The sequence below is a fragment of the Tachypleus tridentatus genome, chromosome 3 (genome assembly GCF_004210375.1).
Source record: "Tachypleus tridentatus isolate NWPU-2018 chromosome 3, ASM421037v1, whole genome shotgun sequence".
Classification (NCBI taxonomy): Eukaryota; Metazoa; Arthropoda; class Merostomata; order Xiphosura; family Limulidae; genus Tachypleus; species Tachypleus tridentatus.
Genome location: NC_134827.1, coordinates 107,882,200 through 107,903,974, shown reverse-complemented (window position 1 = coordinate 107,903,974; position 21,775 = coordinate 107,882,200). Strand labels below are relative to the sequence as shown.

The window sequence follows — 21,775 nt, the reverse complement described above, 5'->3', positions numbered from 1 at the left end:
TGTTCAGATAGGGGGCTTAGAATTTCCAAGATAAGCATATTATTTTATTAGTAACATTGAAAAGCAAATATAAAGAGAAATGGATTAGCTTTAAGACCCTGGACTATCCAGAAAGCGACTTCAACATTATCACAGTAACAGAAAAGCAAAATGTAATAAATGAGAATGCCACGAACACAAACGTTAATGTTGTAACAAATTAACTTCTGTTGTTTTTGTTTAACAACACGGTGTGTTGTAACGAAGTGCTGGTTCTCTACAACAAAATTATTGCAACAATAAGTTAGTTTTCGGTTGTCTAACAGTTTGTTTGTATCAACGTCCGTTACTTAATAACTACATGCGACCTAAGAAACGATCAACATGGAAGTTTTATTATCTGTTTATAGTCTTGATAAAGAACACTAATAATTTAACTCTGGAAGGGCATGATACTGATAACGTTAGCGGTCCAAATGTAAACTTGGTTTCCGTTTGAAAGCTGATATGTTAAAAGTAACATTGCACCTCAAATTTGACACGTAAGTACAAACTGTGACGTCATCGTGACGTAGTCCCGAAACTTAGCATATGTTGCATGATATGTGAATTGTGAATTTGTAAGCAGTTTAAATAACGACTCAGATATTAACATTACAATACATTTACATTTAAAACGTCACAATAGAATATGGCATCGAATACTCCTAATTAAACACTAATTCATTTTTCCCTTTATAGAGTGCCCGCAGTACAAGTGAAAACTTTTATACAAACATTAAACAAACATAAATTTAATCACTTGTTAAACTTTGGGACCAGAACGATTTGTGGATTGCAAACTAAACATCCTGGTACGAGAGAAACGGGGAGAGAAAAAAAAATCCTTTACCTGATAAGATATATCAACAGAGATTTGGCAGGGGGCATTCCTACGTCGCGTGGAAACTCGGCCATCGTTTGCGTGACCCAGTAGTTTCACAACTGACTACATTTGATCACTGGCAACCTGACGCGAGAGTAGAGTGAAATCCTGGACACCAGGGCAGTATATAAGCTTCTGAATACAGAGCAGATTTTTTCAAGCATTGCTGAGAAGCCTTACTTCGCTTCAAGACGACGGTTTTAGGTGCTGGATTCTGATCAGCTTCTTCTATGTCCTTAGTAACCTCCAGGTAATTAATCCCTTTCAGTGAGGCCTGAACAACGTTCTCTATACGTAAAGCATAACAGCCACCAGGTTGCTATGGAAACGTTTGTTTCTATTGAATTTCGTGCAGAGCTACACGAGGGCTATCTGCGCTAGCTATCTCTAATTTAGCAATGTAAGACTAGAAGGAAGGCAGCTAGTCTTCACCACCCACTGCCAACTGTTGGGATACTCTTTTACCAACGAATAATGGGATTGATCGTAACATTATAACACCCCCACGGTTGAAAAGGTGAGCATGTTTGGTGTGACGATGACTCGAACCCGCGACCCTAAGATTACGAGTTCAGCGTCTTAACCACCTGGCTATGCTGGGCTAATACATTAGACTTATCTAAAACAAGGATTTGTTTAATACTTATCTTCGTCTGTCACGTGCGAACACGATTAATAACCAAACATCCAATCTGTTCAGGATTTATGAAAAACAAGTAGGACGCATGTCAAATCTGTTATTTCCATCCAATCAAAACAGGTCTTTCATTCTACCCACTGACGTCAGATAAGAGTTACATGCTGTGATATGTACACTACATAAAGTGAAGGTAAATGTACAAATTTAACCATTGGCTACTTCAGTTAATGTTAAGCAAAAGCTATACAATTGGCTATTGGGTATTACAACCCGTTTTGTTTTGTTTTTATAGCAATATTAACCAATCACAATAAGAAAATTTACACTTTCTTAGAAATGTTCGGGTTTTTGGTTGCAGTGAAAAACAAAAATTCCAGAGAGATAGGTTTCAGAAAAGGAATGTTATTTCCTCAGAATTACGTGTTTACACCAGTCCGGTGTAACATAAAATAATAAATTAACGCAGAAATCTTTAATTAATGCAACTTCAAAGAAAGCGATGAAACAAGAAATATTAGGTTCGTGACTACGTTTTGGTGTTGTTGTTGTTTCACAGCAGAAGTCTCCATCACTAAATTTACACCACTTTGTACATCAAGTACCAGTCTTACAATGTATTCCTGATGAAGAAGAGACCAGTCTTATAATGCATTCTTGATAAAAAAAAGAGACCAGTCTTATAATGTATTCCTGATGAAGAAGAGACCAGTCTTATAATGTATTCCTGATGAAGAAGAGACCAGTCTTATAATGTATTCTTGATAAAAAAGAAACCAGTCTTATAATGTATTCCTGATGAAGAAGAGACCAGTCTTATAATGTATTCCTGGTGAAGAAGAGACCAGTCTTATAATGTATTCCTGGTGAAGAAGAGACCAGTCTTATAATGTATTCCTGGTGAAGAAGAGACCACTCTTATAATGCATTCCTGATGAAGAAGAGACCAGTCTTATAATGCATTCCTGATGAAGAAGAGACCAGTCTTACAATGTATTCCTGATGAAGAAGAGACCAGTCTTACAATGTATTCCTGATGAAGAAGAGACCAGTCTTACAATGTATTCCTGATGAAGAAGAGACCAGTCTTATAATGTATTCCTGATGAAGAAGAGACCAGTCTTATAATGTATTCCTGGTGAAGAAGAGACCAGTCTTATAATGTATTCCTGGTGAAGAAGAGACCAGTCTTATAATGTATTCCTGGTGAAGAAGAGACCACTCTTATAATGCATTCCTGATGAAGAAGAGACCAGTCTTATAATGCATTCCTGATGAAGAAGAGACCAGTCTTACAATGTATTCCTGATGAAGAAGAGACCAGTCTTACAATGTATTCCTGATGAAGAAGAGACCAGTCTTACAATGTATTCCTGATGAAGAAGAGACCAGTCTTATAATGTATTCCTGATGAAGAAGAGACCAGTCTTATAATGTATTCCTGATGAAGAAGAGACCAGTCTTACAATGTATTCCTGATGAAGAAGAGACCAGTCTTATAATGTATTCCTGATAAAGAGACCAGTCTTATAATGTATTCCTGGTGAAGAGACCAGTCTTATAATGTATTCCTGATAAAGAGACCAGTCTTATAATGTATTCCTGGTGAAGAGACCAGTCTTATAATGTATTCCTGGTGAAGAAGAGACCAGTCTTATAATGTATTCCTGGTCAAGAAGAGACCAGTCTTATAATGTATTCCTGATGAAGAAGAGACCAGTCTTATAATGTATTCCTGATGAAGAAGAGACCACTCTTACAATGTATTCCTGATAAAGAGACCAGTCTTATAAAGTATTCCTGATGAACAAGAGACCAGTCTTCTAATGAGATGGGCCGGCATGGCCAAGCGCGTAAGGCGTGCAACTCGTAATCCGAGGGTCGCGGGTTCGTGCCCGCGTCGCGCTAAACATGCTCGCCCTCCCAGCCGTGGGGGCGTATAATGTTACGGTCAATCCCACTTTTCGTTGGTAAAAGAGTAGCCCAAGAATTGGCGGTGGGTGGTGATGACTAGCTGCCTTCCCTCTAGTCTTACACTGCTAAATTAGGGACGGCTAGCACAGATAGCCCTCGAGTAGCTTTGTGCGAAATTCCAAACAAACAAAATCTAATGAGATATGTCATAAAACTAATAGAAATCTCTCATTTTCCGGTTAACTGAGGAATAAATGTTCAGATCATGCAACATTGGCACCAGAAACGAAAACCTGAATATTCAAGGTGGTTATATTCCCGTATCTGTAGAAAAGAAAAAAAAAATCACGTAACGTTTTCTACACCTAACCTAACGTACGTTTACACCCATCACATCTGGATGTTGGTCTCTCGGGGTTGTACATTTCTAACCCTTTATGTGATATTGTTGAGGTAATACTCCAATAATACCTTTGTTTCCAGTAAATGAAGAAACATTATATTACAAGTTTCCATCTGAGCGACCTCTGGTAGCATATTTATGGTTTATGTTTCTGTATACTATATATACGATTTGATACTATTCGATACTTTCATTCTCAGTTCCTGCTGACGATATAATTGTATAAAAATACACAACCAGAATAAAACCAGGTGTAAGGACAGTGACTCGCACCAATATTAGGCCAGGTCACATGCTGCGAAACAAGGCCTAAGGGAGTAGACTTACTTAGCAAGCGTGACCATGACCAATGTCAATTGTCTTGAAACATGTTTGTCGAATAAAATATCACAATAGATTTCAGTGAATCATATATACGTATGGTACTGTGTACAAACAGCAGTTGTCTAGTTCATTTAACGTGTTTGACGAACGCTTATTACAATGGAGGTTTCTTTTTAACACTGGTAAAAACTGGTGTGTGTTTTCCTTCGCTAAACTCAAACTCGTTTGTCTGGTCTACATTTTGTGAAAAGCTACACAACGCGCCCTCTGTACTTTGTACATCCGAAGGATTTAACTCCTGAATTTTATAGTTTTAACTTCTTACGAGTACCGTTCACCTTGTCAGAGCTAACTTTGAGCATATCTTTATTAACTGATCTGTAGCTTCGTATAAAGCACACATATTAACATACATTGGCCCGGAATGGCCAGGTGGTTAAGGCATTCGACTCGTAATCCGAATATCGCGGGTCGAATCCCCGACACACCAAACATGTTCGACATTTCAGCCGTCAGAGTGTTATAATGTTCTTACCAATCCCACCATTCGTTGGTAAAAGAGAAGCCCAAAAGTTGGCGATGGGTGGTGAGAACTAGTTGCCTTCCCTCTAGTCTTATACTACTAAATTAGGGGCTGAGTGCAGGAACACTATGAAATAACTTACTACTACTTTGCATCCTTATCAGAATACATTAACACTGCTCCCCGCTCGGAACGACAGCGCCCCCTTTCGCTTTTATATTTGTTCGACCTTTTCTTGTGTGTGTAATTCTTGCACAAAATCTTCCCTGGTCCGAGTGAGTCACCGCTTCCGCCGAACCACAAAAGATATGATCATATAAAAACATATATATGGGCCAGACACCAGTAACGTTCGGTGTGTTTACGTAGCAGCTCGCGGTGTTACCATTTTATAATTTTATCACTTCAATACTTGAACTTCCTTCAAACACCTGAAAAATGTCTGAAATGTCACGGGTGAGTGATTTATTAGTTTTCTTTGATGGGTTAGAAGTTTCCACCTCCTGGAAATACTGGAACCACTTACCAAAGCTCTAATAAATAGAACTTTATATATACTATAACCTAGCCTGGCCTCGAGTGGCAATCTGAGGGTCGCGGGTTCGAATCCCGTCACCGAACATGCTCACATTTTCTCCCTTGGGAGCATTATAATGATACAGTTAATTTTCATTATTCGTTGGTAGCCCAAGAGTTGGCGGCGGGTATTGTTGATTAGCTGTCTTCTCTCTTCTCTATCTATTAGGGAAGAATAGCTCATATAGTTCTCGAACCGCATGACTAGCTGTCGTCCCTCTAGTCTATCACTGCTATTTTTGGGACGGCTAGCTCAAGTATAACCCCCGCGTAGCTTTGCGCGAAATTCAAAACAAATCAATTAGCACGATCTACCAAAGAAAGCACACACTGTTGTAATTGCCAATAGCAACACACAGCAAACTACAAATAGTCTAAAAATATAAGGTAATCAAAACATGTATAGTAAAAGATACAATATAACTCGAACACAAACAAACACACAAAACGGATGTAAGCAAACGGAAGAGAAAGAAGTTTTATTGGCTACACCTAAACCATAATAAGTCATCAACACAAACAATAAACCTACGTCACACACTCGGGCAGCACGTAACACGTTCAAATTCATGACACACCCAAACAAAAGAACACAAACAACATACCAGAACAAAACGAAGAAATAAATCAAACTACAAAAGCATTTTAAATCATTCTCTACGAATTCATAAGACAGTACCGGAACCCATAAAATAATTTTTACGAATTCTTAAGGTAATACACCTGTATTCCAACGGATAATACAATTGCTACTAAGACCACTAAAACAAACAGAAATAACAACATAAACCAATTCATAAAAATTAAAGAAAACGGACACGGCCCCGAAAATGATCCTTGTAAAAGAAAATAAAAGGACATCCAAACCCGCTTACCATAAATAACCAACGTGTGCAACAAAAACATTGAGGAGAGAGGGGAAGAGCTGAACCACTGGGGGTGGGGCTCAAAACTGAGAACAAATTATGATATGTACAGAGTTAAGCTTGCTTCTGTCTTCACTGACGCCGGGCCCGACATGGCCAGGTGGTTAAGGCACTGAATTCGTAATTCGAGGGTCGCGAATTCGAACTCCCATCGCAACAAACATGCTAGCCCTTTCAGTCGTGAAAACGTTACAATGTTACAGTCAATCCCACTATTCGTTTGTAAAAGAGTAGCCGAACAACAGTAGACTACAACAGGTGGGTTAAGGCGTTCGACTCGTAATCTGAGGGTCCCGAGTTCGAATCCCCGTCGCACCAAACATGCTCGTCCTTTCAGCTGTGGGGACGTTATATGTTACAATCAATCCCACCATTCGTTGGTAAAAGAGTAGCCCAAGAGTTGGCGGTGGGTGGTGATGACTAGATGCCTTCCCTCTAGTCTTACACTGCTTAATTAGGGACAGCGAGCGCATATAGCCCTCGTATAGCTTTGCGCGAAATTCAAAAACAATCCTTACTGACGCGACATCTAACGGATTTCAACTAAACAAAATTTAATCACAGTCACCATGAACAATCACCATAGACATCCTTCCAGGTTGCTCCCTAGTGGCACAGCGGTAAGTCTGCGGATTCGCATCGCTTTCTACCGGGTTTCGATACCCGTAGTGGGCAGAGCACAGATAGCCCATTGTGTAGCTTTGTGCTTAACGTAAAACAAACCTTTCAGGAGGTAAACGATCTATGTGAAGAGACACACTTGTAACGTTATAACTTTCATTCCATACACAGAGAATGGACAATAAATAAATACGGCGAAACTAGCGTCACAAAGAAAGTATTGAAACAAGAAATGTGGATTTAGGTACATGCCAGCAGTAGAAACACAATTTGAACATGTTATTGCACGGTATTATGCTTCCGCTATAAATGTGTTCAAACGCCACAGTAAACACGTGAGGTTAGACCTTCAAGCACTTCTAATTAAAAGACTAAATATTCGGCCCTCTGTCAGTAAAACAGATCAAAGCTGCAAGATAATTAAACTGACAGAACATGAGAAACCTGAACAACTACATGGATTGTGTATGGTGGAGGTTAGTTAACAAATTACGAATCTAGTTTTGAAGTTTCATAACAAAACAAGAAGTTTTCACCTTAAAACTTTAGAAGATGCTGATGTAGGTGTTCCACAGGTAGTTTGATCTAATAACCATCAAACTTTGATCTAATAACCATCAAACTTTGATCTAATAACCATCAAACTTACAGGCCCACAGGTAGTTTGATCTAATAACCATCAAACTTTGATCTAATAACCATCAAACTTACAGGTCCACAGGTAGTTTGATCTAATAACCATCAAACTTTGATCTAATAACCATCAAACTTACAGGTCCACAGGTAGTTTGATCTAATAACCATCAAACTTACAGGTCCACAGGTAGTTTGATCTAATAACCATCAAACTTACAGGTCCACAGGTAGTTTGATCTAATAACCATCAAACTTACAGGTCCACAGGTAGTTTGATCTAATAACCATCAAACTTTGATCTAATAACCATCAAACTTTGATCTAATAACCATCAAACTTACAGGTCCACAGGTAGTTTGATCTAATAACCATCAAACTTACAGGTCCACAGGTAGTTTGATCTAATAACCATCAAACTTACAGGTCCACAGGTAGTTTGATCTAATAACCATCAAACTTACAGGTCCACAGGTAGTTTGATCTAATAACCATCAAACTTTGATCTAATAACCATCAAACTTACAGGTCCACAGGTAGTTTGATCTAATAACCATCAAACTTACAGGTCCACAGGTAGTTTGATCTAATAACCATCAAACTTACAGGTCCACAGGTAGTTTGATCTAATAACCATCAAACTTACAGGTCCACAGGTAGTTTGATCTAATAACCATCAAACTTTGATCTAATAACCATCAAACTTACAGGTCCACAGGTAGTTTGATCTAATAACCATCAAACTTACAGGTCCACAGGTAGTTTGATCTAATAACCATCAAACTTTGATCTAATAACCATCAAACTTACAGGTCCACAGGTAGTTTGATCTAATAACCATCAAACTTACAGGTCCACAGGTAGTTTGATCTAATAACCATCAAACTTACAGGTCCACAGGTAGTTTGATCTAATAACCATCAAACTTACGGGTCCACAGGTAGTTTGATCTAATAACCATCAAACCATCAAACTTACGGGTCCACAGGTAGTTTGATCTAATAACCATCAAACTTACGGGTCCACAGGTAGTTTGATCTAATAACCATCAAACTTACAGGTCCACAGGTAATTTGATCTAATAACCATCAAACTTACAGGTCCACAGGTAATTTGATCTAATAACCATCAAACTTACAGGTCCACAGGTAATTTGATCTAATAACCATCAAACTTACGGGTCCACAGGTAATTTGATCTAATAACCATCAAACTTACGGGTCCACAGATAATTTGATCTAATAACCATCAAACTTACAGGTCCACAGGTAATTTGATCTAATAACCATCAAACTAACGGGTCCACAGGTAATTTGATCTAATAACTATCAGAGGTATGGGTCACAAGTAATTTGATGTACAAACAGTTTATAAGAATGTGTTTAACATCCCTCTAATCAGTAGTTTTAGATTTAGTATACAAATAGCTTGATTAATGAAAAACTAACATATAAAACATAAATTAAGGTTTTACCGACCTGAAGAGACGAAACAAAAAACGTAAACAGGCAGCAAAATCCATAACGGCTTCGGGCATCTGCTTAAAAAACATGAAACAAAAAATAAATCTTTATGATAAAGAACGAAATAAGTTTTAAGAACTTTAAGGTAAACATGTCAACAGAGATATGAAAGTAACATTAATACGTAGGCTAGTGAGTTCGACTAAACAGGTTAATTGGCGATAAACTGCTTATGTATAATATTATTCATAACTGACTATGACTTAACTTGGAGGTGACTAGTTTTTGAAAGATCTGGTCAAAAATCAGGAAAATCCCAAAATTTCTTATCCGTTAACACGATGTCCGATTCTTCGCATTATTTTTGCTCTATAGCTTAGTCGAAAATGACCAGAGTTTGATGAAACTGTTGAATAATATTCCATATTGTCTGACCAAACATGGTCTGTGTCCTTTGATAACGACGACCATATCTTCGTATTTTTTTGCGGGCCGAATATGATCATAGTACGAGGCAGACGCATGCGCGCGACTTAGTGTTCCTCTAGTTCACGTTGTGAGAATTTGTTTGTTTGTTTTTGAATTTCACACAAAGCTACACGAGGACTATCTGCGCTAGCCGTCCCCAAGTTAGCAGTGTAAGATTAGAAGGAATGCAGCTAGTCATCACCACCCACCGCCAACTCTTGGGCTACTACTTTATCAACGAATAGTGGAATTGACCATCACATTATAACGCCTCCATGGCTGAAAGGGCGAGCTTGTTTGGTCTGTTGGGGATTCGAACCCGCAACCCTCAGATTACGAGTCGAACGCCTTAACCCACCTGGCCATGCCGGGCTCAATGTCTATTAGAAAAAACAAATTACCTCAGACCCTAACCCTTCCTTAAAACCGAGATCGAACTGGTTGCGGTTACCTTGAAACACACACACTTGAATAGTGTCCTTGTAAAACACTCTTTATTTACAATCGTCTTGCGGTCTCGCTGAAACCTTCCATTGGACTAAAAACACTGAATATCATCCTGATGAAAAGGAACTTGAATCTGAAAACACTGAATATCCTCCTGATGAAAAGGAACTTGGGTCTGAAAACACTGAATATCGTCCTGATGAAAAGGAACTTGGATCTCAAAACACTGAATATCCTCCTGATGAAAAGGAACTTGGATCTGAAAACACTGAATATCCTCCTGATGAAAAGGAACTTGGGTCTGAAAACACTGAATATCATCCTGATGAAAAGGAACTTGGATCTGAAAACACTGAATATCCTCCTGATGAAAAGGAACTTGGGTCTGAAAACACTGAATATCATCCTGATGAAAAGGAACTTGGATCTGAAAACACTGAATATCCTCCTGATGAAAAGGAACTTGGGTCTGAAAACACTGAATATCCTCCTGATGAAAAGGAACTTGGGTCTGAAAACACTGAATATCCTCCTGATGAAGAGGAACTTGGATCTGAAAACACTGAATATCCTCCTGATGAAAAGGAACTTGGGTCTGAAAACACTGAATATCCTCCTGATGAAAAGGAACTTGGGTCTGAAAACACTGAATATCGTCCTGATGAAAAGGAACTTGGGTCTGAACCAACTTTGTTCTTTACTGTAATTATATCAACACATGTTTATTTTCGTAATAAACGCCTCTTATTTTTTTTAATCACATCTAAGTCTCTCAAATGACCACGCGTTTAACTTTCAAGATGGCTGATGTTCTGAAAACGTTTTGGTTCACTGAGTACGTTTGGAAATATGGAGCGTTATTAAATACAAAAGTACATCATCCAGGCTTAGTGGGTTATGAGATTCTCCAGAATTGATCATTTATTTGTAAATATTTTATAACAATATCTTGTGGGCGTGTATGTATTTTCGTACAAAACGAGCGTGTTTTCTTATAACAAAGCCACACCCACACTGGGCTATCTGCCGAGTCCTCCGATTTTAGCATTGTAAATCCGTAGACTTACCGCTGTACCACCGGGGAACCGTACATAGTAACGTAATGATGAGGAAATAGTTGGGAAAACGTATTTAGAGTCAAAGGATGGGAAGAAGGAAGATAAAGAAAAATAAACTGACTGTTTACTCAAGTAAAGAAATCACAGACAGTTAACAGAACGTAACAAGTAATCACAGACAGTTAACAGAACGTAACAAGTAAAGAAATCACAGACAGTTAACAGAACGTAACAAGTAAAGTAATCACAGACAGTTAACAGAACGTAACAAGTAAAGAAATCACAGACAGTTAACAGAACGTAACAAGTAAAGTAATCACAGACAGTTAACAGAACGTAACAAGTAAAGTAATCACAGACAGTTAACAGAACGTAACAAGTAAAGAAATCACAGACAGTTAACAGAACGTAACAAGTAAAGTAATCACAGACAGTTAACAGAACGTAACAAGTAAAGAAATCACAGACAGTTAACAGAACGTAACAAGTAAAGTAATCACAGACAGTTAACAGAACGTAACAAGTAAAGAAATCACAGACAGTTAACAGAACGTAACAAGTAAAGTAATCACAGACAGTTAACAGAACGTAACAAGTAAAGAAATCACAGACAGTTAACAGAACGTAACAAGTAAAGTAATCACAGACAGTTAACAGAACGTAACAAGTAAAGAAATCACAGACAGTTAACAGAACGTAACAAGTAAAGTAATCAGACAGTTAACAGAACGTAACAAGTAAAGAAATCACAGACAGTTAACAGAACGTAACAAGTAAAGAACTCACAGACAGTTAACAGAACGTAACAAGTAAAGAACTCACAGACAGTTAACAGAACGTAACAAGTAAAGAACTCACAGACAGTTAACAGAACGTAACAAGTAAAGAAATCACAGACAGTTAACAGAACGTAACAAGTAAAGAAATCACAGACAGTTAACAGAACGTAACAAGTAATCACAGACAGTTAACAGAACATAACTCTTGTTTTACTTTCCATCACGCAACCTTAGGAACGGAAGGGTTGGAATTTCGATCTGTTATCTGATTATAAGAGGTAATAAAAACATCTGAACATGTGTATTTCAGACGACCACAGTACTGCAAAATATACCTTCAAAGACTTTATAACTTTTCTGGTAAACAAAGTATCGCATTTCTATTTCTGATCTATGTATGTAACTAACATTAAACAGCTGTTACCGACAATCTACCATTAGACGTATCGAACTGAATAATCCACCTTAATATAAGAAAACTGAATACTTGTATATGTAAACTTGAACTATGTAGAATCTACTTTCAGGATTGTACAATTGTTGACAAGGTTTTAAAAACGATTAGTAAAATTAACAAATGTCTCAGGCGTGTTTCACCTTTGAACTTCAGGCGGTCGATAAACTATAATCTAAGATGGCGGCCTCCAATAGACGCAGCCATTTTGAATGTCTTCTAGCGAGTGAAACACGTAAACTTTGATAAATTATCTGGAGAAGAATTGTATTCAAGAATTATAACTTATGACCTATAAATTGCAACCTAAGATGGCGACCTCAAGTATGCTAAGCCATTCTGAATGCCTCATAACGAGCGAAACATATAAACTTTGATAAATTATCCGGAGACAAATTATATACACGAATTATAGCCAATAACCTACTAGATGTATTCATTGATTCAAAAGCTGATTCGTTACCCACCAAGTCTGACTTTCACAGGAATCATTATAATAATTTCTACAAAAAAGGTTTGATAAAGGAAGACAGCAAATAGTTATGACCCCATCAGGCATTATAAAGGTTATAGTTGAGGTCATACTGGACACCTTCGTCGTCCCCACCCTTTATTAATACAAACACCGTATCCATTAAGTGTGTAACGTTAATGTGATATTTTCACACCTATAAATTAAATATTCGTTAAGTAAAAATAAAATATTTTAGGCTTGAAACATAGGCCTCTTTAAGAGTTAGCATTTCTAAGAATGATGATGAATCTAAAACTCTGCCCTAAAAGCAATACTGAAAATAAATACAACAAAAAACAAAATTTGAAAGAAGTAGAATGGTAAGGGGACAGTAGATTGTTTTTTATGTTGTTTTTACCACAAAGTGTTTAGCAATAAAACTCAGGTAAGTTGATGTCTCTACATAAAACAATGTTGTTTTATTTACGTGTCACTTTCAACAAATGTCGTAATTCGAGAGGCAAACTAACTAAACACAACGAGGTCAAGAAGGCACTGGGTCAGAAAGGGAGAGATCGTAACTACGAAGGAAGTAAACCCTATTTTACGAATGTTTTATTCCCCAAGAGAAACAAACGTGACGAGTGCATCACTTGAAACTCGTATTGTGAGTCCTAACAGCTAATCAGCGTAATCTGACTGTTGTAGTGTCAACCACTAATTTGTGAAATAGTTTAACCAACCTTGGATTTATGTGAAGTCAATACCTGCAACGACCTCCAACTGTTACCGAATGGATTTTTTACACTGTTCATTTATATAAAGATACAAAATTATCTAACGCACATGTTACCAAAGTTTACTTCCACATTAAAAAACACAACTTCAAGTGAGAAATCCATTGGTCAAAGTTACACCCCTTTTTCCTTTAAATTATATGTGAACTCGAACTCTAAACAAGGCTAAAATAAGCAGCTCCACCAATTTGCCCCAGGAGGTAAAGAATCTATAACCAAAAGTGAAAATGTGCAAAATGCACGCTTAGATGAGACCTGGTGGCTTTAGCGAGGTGACTGGGTTACTGTTTCACGCCTTGCTAACCGAAACAAAATCATACGCAGTATGCCGCCTGGTGATCCTATTCAGAACTACAAATTAATATCAAATTGAGATTAGATTCCGGGAGAAATATGAATATTCCAGTTTTTACACAATAACTACCTATCCTAGTTATCAGCTATACTTTGAATTTTTCAGTCATTCAAAAACTTAAAGAAATTTTGTTTTATTCTGACAAGAGTATTTATTTATCTACGAAACATATTTAATTAATACTTTTGAATAACATCATAGACCCGGCATGGCCAGGTGGGTTAAGGCGTTCGACTCGTAATCTGAGGGTCCCGAGTTCGAATCCCCGTCACACCAAACAAGCTCGCCCTTTCAGTCGTGGGGGCGTTATAATGTTGCAGTCAATCCCACTATTCGTTGGTAAAAGAGTAGCCCAAGAGTTGGCGATGGGTGATGATGACTAGCTGCCTTCCCTCTATTCTTACACTGCTAAATTAGGTGCGGCTAGTGTATATAGCCCTCGAGTAGCTTTGCGCGAAATTCAGAAAAAACAAGAAAAACATCAACCCTAATGATTATGCAGCGTCATCTAGTAGTGAAGGTAACAAGTTTTAAATATAAAATAATAATAAACCCTTCCTTATAAAAATCATTAAATCGATTTTTGACTAGTCCATCATTTACCTGTCTTTAACCGATCCTAATACAAAACTTACTTACTGAGAAATCTATTGATATGGAATATCTCAGTGAAAAATAATGTTTTAGCGCAAAGCTACATAATAGTTTGTCTGTGTCCTAGCTGTTACGAGGATCGAAAACGAAATTTTTGTGTTAAAAATCTATTAAACCACCAGATAATGATACCGTTAATCTCTTCTCTCTCTCTTTAGTTAGTTAATGTACCCACCAGAGGGATGACGACGAGACTAGCTTTATAAGCTACTCTGACTTAGATCAGGTTTTCGGCCGTTATCCCAAGAACACCTGACGAGGCTTAGCGAGTTATTCGGTACTGAAGCAAAATAACAAAACAATATAAAAAATAATAATAAACTAAACGATTACACAACAGTTTGTTTTTTATATTATTGGTGAAGATAATAAAAATTATAAATTAAAAGTTAATTAGAAACTAATATAGCTTGTTTGTTTGTTGAAGTAGCTCGAGGGCTATCTGCACCAGGTGGCCCTAATTTTGAAGTAATGAACTAGAAGGAAAGCAGCTAGTCAACACCACCCACTTTTAGGCTATCCCTTGCCAACAGATAGTGGGATTGATTGTCACTTACTAATACCGGTGTGACTGAAACGGTGAATAGTGTAATAACAGGTTTCCATCCTGGTATCCATAGGATGTAAGACCTCAAACCTCAAGGCAATGTTAGGTCAGTCTTGTACAGCAAACTGTTGATAAATTCGTAATGCCAACTTCATTTAACCAATCTATTAGCGACACGTCCGGCTGTAATTTTAATAACATCTTCTAATGTTTGGTAGCTTAGAAGAGGTAATTCTAAATCACATACTAAGCTATAACGAAAAATAGAAATTGATTTCAAATATGACTGAATATAGGAAAATCAATAGTAATTATTCAACTGTTTATAAACAAGTAGGAATCCTCAATAGCCACGGTACTTGAAATACTTTAAGCCAGGGTTAGAGTGATGTACGAGTCTCTTTTTTTTACCCTTTTTATTAGCTATATTTTTGTGTGCCAGAAATACCAAGCTTGAGGGGCAGACACGTACACACGATTAAATTTTACTAATCTTCTAGATTTCTACCAGCACCAAACATGCTCGCCCTCTCAGCCGTGATGATCGTTGTAATGCGATGGTCATTCCCTGAGTTGTTGGTAAAAGAGTAGCCCAAGAGTTTGGGGTAATAACAAGTTGTCTTCTCTCTATTCTTTCACTACTAAATCAGGGGCGTCTCTCACAAATAGTTCTCTTGTAACTTTGCGCAAAATTCAAAACAAACCTACCCTCAAATTCAAAGTTATTTTGGGCAAAATCAGAGTCAAAGATTAAATCTTGGACGTGGTCAAATACATCAATCGAAAGGGTTTGACTTCCTGAGCCCAAAACGATAATTAGGTCTCAAATCGGGCAAGACATGGCGGAGCTACGAGCTAAAACTTTGTACTTTGAAAGAAAAAAAAATTCAGTGTCATTCTACGAGCCGATATGCCGCGGCTAAAATATGGAATAAAAACTCATTCAAACTTCAAATGTCAGTACCTTCGAGCCGTACAGTTTACACCACCAGTATACAAAACATAAATACGTTTACAATTATTATTGAATCAGCAGCAGTGTTATTTTAAACGAATATTGAAGACAGCAAGGTTATATAACTTACACAAATATGGAACTTTGGATTTCGGAGCTGGTAGGTTAGAATCCGTGAGGGACTAAAAAATATAGAGGGCGCTCTGTAAGAATGAGAGCATTAGTTCTTAGCATAGTGGATGATACTTTCTCAGTTCAAGATAGTTCGAATTAGAAACAGATGTGAACTGCCTTAGTAGTTTATCCACTAATACAAACATGAAACTTTAACAATAGACGTATATATATACATCTGTAATTATAATAACGATTTGTTTTGAATTTCGTGCAAAGTTACACGAGGGCTATCTGCGCTAGCCGTCCCTAATTTAGCAGTGTAAAACTGGATGGAAGGCAGCTAGTCATATCTACCCACCGCCAACTCTTGGGCTACTCTTTTAAAAACGAATAGCGGGATTGACCGTCAAATTATAACGTCCCCACGGTTGAAAGGGCCAGTATGTTCGGTGACGGGGGTTCGAGCCCGGAATTTGTAGATTAGGAATCGAGCGCCGCCTAACCGCCAAGACAGGAAAATAAACTGGTCAACAAAATAATTTTTAACTTGTTGCTTCTACATTAACTTCGTTGTTTGTGGGAAAAGATAGAATGTACTATCTTAACTCACACATGTTTTGTTAGCGCTGTGCTTTAACATGCTTTCTAATTTGGTATGATGAGGATTCGAACCAGCGACCTCCTGAACCACCTGATCATGCCAGGCCTAAACAGCTGTGAAATAATAAACTGAAAATTAATTTAACTGCGTCATTTATCAAATAAACTCAAAATAGATTCAATAATTTGATGCATGCCTAGCTGCTCTCATACGAATAATTTATCTGGTAATTATCAATTCTGTAAATAAATACTGACTCGATTTCACATGGTTAGACAATATCATATTATACAATGTGTGGTTTTACGTTTTGAAGTGTCGACCGTTCACTGTAAAGACGCAACCGCATAAATTGCGTACAACTGCGTCAAATATAAAAACCATCACTAAATAATCGTACTCTAATGGAACTCATGCTTATATGATACTGGAAAAACGTTTTTATTACGCGATGTACAACCCCCAACTTCGCGAAATTTGTATCCTGTGTGCATGTAGACTTGCAATAGGGATCACGATTTTCCCGTTTCGCCTCCGTTTCTTGTTACGGAGAACTTTATTTTTCTCCATTCTTAGGGTGCAAATATGACGTCATGAATACTTCACACACGGATCTTATACACTGGCGCCACGGGAAATCGGCTAGTTGGATTAATTTCTGGTGTTGATGGAACTTTTTGTATGATTCGTATGTTGTTGGGGAACCTTTAACCAACGTCATAAAGTCACGAACGGTTAACTATACCCTGCATAATAGTTTAGAAATGTTTTTAAAAAGCCGATAAGGTCTCGATCCCAACGACGACCCTATCGTCAGTGTTATCTCGTTCAAAAGTCGTCATCGCATTTTTCAACAGTTGTTGTTGTTTAATGTAATAAATAAATGAAAATGCGCGTTGAAACTGGTTGACAATCCCCGAGGTCGAACTCTCATATGGAGATCAGGAAAGGGTATAAGATAATTCCTCCAGTGATGTGACCACTGTCCTACCGATACATTACCTTTTGCTTGTCTAAGTTACAATATTCTTTGTCTTCCAGTGTTCTCATTCATTCCCTCTGAAAGTTGATTTGTTTTGACGTTACAAACATACTATGTGCGATCTGTTCACCAAAAGGAATCGAACCCAGGATTTTAGCGCTGTAAGTTCGAGGGTTTACCGTTGGCCCTCTGGGGGACGAATATTGATGATGATCTCCCATCGTCACCGCTTTAACCTTACGGATGCAGAGAGAGTCGACACCCTGCCAATGGGGTTGTGCAGGATTTAATACAAGGGTTACTTTTACCTCTGTAAATACGGGTATAGTGGATACTTTTACCTCTGTAAATACGGGTAGAGAGGTTACATTTACCTCTGTAAATACGGGTATAGTGGATACATTTACCTCTATAAATATAGGTATAATGGTTACTCTTAACTCATGCAGAAGTTACTACTTTCATGCAATTGTTTCCCGCCATTCATCATGAGACTAACCACTCTTATATTTTACGCAGAAGTTATTGTGAGACAGTAGTAAATATACAGGTGGCGCTAGTGATTTGTGGTCACTGCTTCATACAATCCTAAAGAAAGCTTGAATGTTCCACCAACCTCGTGCACAATATCGCCTGACCGCGAGTATATGGATTATCCAATCAGCTCTCTCGCTACCTGTGAAACAAATGCTGAAACAGTATTCTTATATTATCTTTTTCAATGTCAATACACTTGAACGATACGCAACCTCAGATTAGAATTTCGGAGATATGTATTATCGTTTACTGTTCATCTTAATTGAAAAAATACAGGTGGTGCTACTAGCTGATATTACAAACAAGGTTCTTTAGACAGTAACATTCAGTAACTGGATTCAAGCCAGATAAAATAAATGCTGGTGTCGAACTCCGGATTTTTCATATCACTAGTAGTCGGACAACGGTAACACATTTCTCCTTGACGGGATACAAACACAATTCAGGATACCTGCAATCATTATAAGCCATTGCGGTAAAGTTTCTTGTTCAAGGACATAACGTGTCGCGAGAAGGTTCGAACTCAACCTAACAACTGCGAGTCCAAATCATTGGACCACGCTGTTACCATGTTACTAGAGTACTCGTACCAAATACTCTTTGCTAACGGTACAGCGATACGATGTACCGAATCATTAAACTGGTTACGTCACAGAGTTATCGTGCGCGCATTAATCGACTTTCAGAGTAATATAAATATTTATAAATCATCTTCCATTGTACGTCCAGTTTAATTTACACGAGTAAAATAATAACCAAAACAACTAAATTTCATACTGTTCATTTATACCCTATATTACCCCTAAAAAGTTTCATTTTTTAAATTCAGTTTTGGAGTTTCATAAGTGTAACAGAAAAGAGTTCCTACTGCGTTTTAACTAAGAACTGAAGGTACGAACAAAAAAAAAAGACACAAAACTCATAATTTGTCCATAAAAATAGATATCTCTTATCAAGAGATGTCACGAAATAAAAGTTAAGAAAAATGAAATTAACCAACAAAACCATCACAGCTCAAGGTTAATGGTTACTGAACCATCACAGCTCGGGGTTAATGGTTACTGAACCATCACAGCTCAAGGTTAATGGTTACTGAACCATCACAGCTCGGGGTTAATGGTTACTGAACCATCACAGCTCGGGGTTAATGGTTACTGAACCATCACAGCTCGAGGTTAATGGTTACTGAACCATCACAGCTCGAGGTTAATGGTTACTGAACCATCACAGCTCGGGGTTAATGGTTACTGAACCATCACAGCTCAAGGTTAATGGTTACTGAACCATCACAGCTCGGGGTTAATGGTTACTGAACCATCACAGCTCGGGGTTAATGGTTACTGAACCATCACAGCTCGAGGTTAATGGTTACTGAACCATCACAGCTCGAGGTTAATGGTTACTGAACCATCACAGCTCGGGGTTAATGGTTACTGAACCATCACAGCTCGAGGTTAATGGTTACTGAACCATCACAGCTCGAAGTTAATGATTACTGAACCATCACAGCTCAAGGTTAATGATTACTGAACCATCACAGCTCAAGGTTAATGATTACTGAACCATCACAGCTCAAGGTTAATGATTACTGAACCATCACAGCTCAAGGTTAATGATTACTGAACCATCACAGCTCAAGGTTAATGATTACTGAACCATCACAGCTCGAGGTTAATGGTTACTGAACCATCACAGCTCGGGGTTAATGGTTACTGAACCATCACAGCTCGAGGTTAATGGTTACTGAACCATCACAGCTCAAGGTTAATGGTTACTGAACCATCACAGCTCGAGGTTAATGGTTACTGAACCATCACAGCTCAAGGTTAATGGTTACTGAACCATCACAGCTCAAGGTTAATGGTTACTGAACCATCATAGCTCGAGGTTAATGGTTACTGAACCATCACAGCTCAAGGTTAATGGTTACTGAACCATCACAGCTCGAGGTTAATGGTTACTGAACCATCACAGCTCGGGGTTAATGGTTACTGAACCATCACAGCTCGAGGTTAATGGTTATTGAACCATCACAGCTCGAGGTTAATGGTTACTGAACCATCACAGCTCGAGGTTAATGGTTACTGAACCATCACAGCTCGGGGTTAATGATTACTGAACCATCACAGCTCAAGGTTAATGATTACTGAACCATCACAGCTCGAGGTTAATGGTGACTGAACCATCACAGCTCAAGGTTAATGATTACTGAACCATCACAGCTCAAGGTTAATGATTACTGAACCATCACAGCTCGAGGTTAATGGTGACTGAACCATCACAGCTCAAGGTTAATGGTGACTGAACCATCACAGCTCGAGGTTAATGGTGACTGAACCATCACAGCTCGAGGTTAATGGTTACTAAACCATCACAGCTCGAGGTTAATGGTTACTGAACCATCATAGCTCGAGGTTAATGGTGGCTGAACCATCACAGCTCGAGGTTAATGGTGACTAAACCATCACAGCTCGAGGTTAATGGTTACTGAACCATCACAGCTCGAGGTTAATGGTTACTGAACCATCACAGCTCGAGGTTAATGGTGACTGAACCATCACAGCTCAAGGTTAATGGTGACTGAACCATCACAGCTCGAGGTTAATGGTGACTGAACCATCACAGCTCGAGGTTAATGGTTACTAAACCATCACAGCTCGAGGTTAATGGTTACTGAACCATCATAGCTCGAGGTTAATGGTGGCTGAACCATCACAGCTCGAGGTTAATGGTGACTAAACCATCACAGCTCGAGGTTAATGGTTACTGAACCATCACAGCTCGAGGTTAATGGTTACTGAACCATCATAGCTCGAGGTTAATGGTGGCTGAACCATCACAGCTCGAGGTTAATGGTGACTAAACCATCATAGCTCGAGGTTAATGGTGGCTGAACCATCACAGCTCGAGGTTAATGGTGGCTGAACCATCACAGCTCGAGGTTAATGGTGGCTGAACCATCACAGCTCGAGGTTAATGGTGACTGAACCATCACAGCTCGAGGTTAATGGTTACTGAACCATCACAGCTCAAGGTTAATGGTGACTGAACCATCACAGCTCGAGGTTAATGGTGACTGAACCATCACAGCTCGAGGTTAATGGTTACTAAACCATCACAGCTCAAGGTTAATGGTTACTAAACCATCACAGCTCAAGGTTAATGGTTACTAAACCATGCCACACAAGTATAACATTCTAGAATACAATATTTTCCACAGAGAACTTCACCCTTGATGTTTAAAATACACTCAAATTTAATCCGCTGACTCTCTGTTAGCCTGACCTATGGTCAACCATAATTCTATACCTTCGAGATGTCTCACTAAGAAACATTTGTATCATCTTCGTTTCGTTTCCCCGGAGGGGGTGGGGAAGTGTAACAACATCCGACCCAAGGGAATTTAAACATTTTACTGGGAACTATACGCTAATGAACATAATATTGTTAATAGTGGACACAATTGGTGTTTTTTTACATACAAACATACAAGAAATTCACTTCTAATTTCAATAATTATTTTCACTGAAATTTAAAAACAATTACACAACAAAAAAGATTAGCGTTAATTCTAGCTGAATATTTCATTATTTTCTATATTACTGAGATATATTCATACATGAATGAGATATTCGAAAACACTGTC

The 21,775-nt window shown here is 38.2% G+C and overlaps 1 protein-coding gene across 8 annotated transcripts in view; it reads right to left on the bottom strand.

Annotated features, from left to right (window-relative positions):
- Positions 1 to 21,775, bottom strand: part of LOC143247703 (nocturnin-like) — a 45,102-nt gene that overhangs the window by 10,022 nt on the left and 13,305 nt on the right. For 7 of the 8 annotated variants that reach the window (XM_076496113.1, XM_076496118.1, XM_076496115.1 and 4 more), the window contains one exon: positions 8,940 to 9,001. In XM_076496113.1, the coding sequence (XP_076352228.1) occupies positions 8,940 to 9,001 (62 nt within the window). The remainder of the gene's footprint in view (positions 1 to 8,939; positions 9,002 to 21,775) is intronic. The other variant, XM_076496120.1, reaches the window with a different exon arrangement.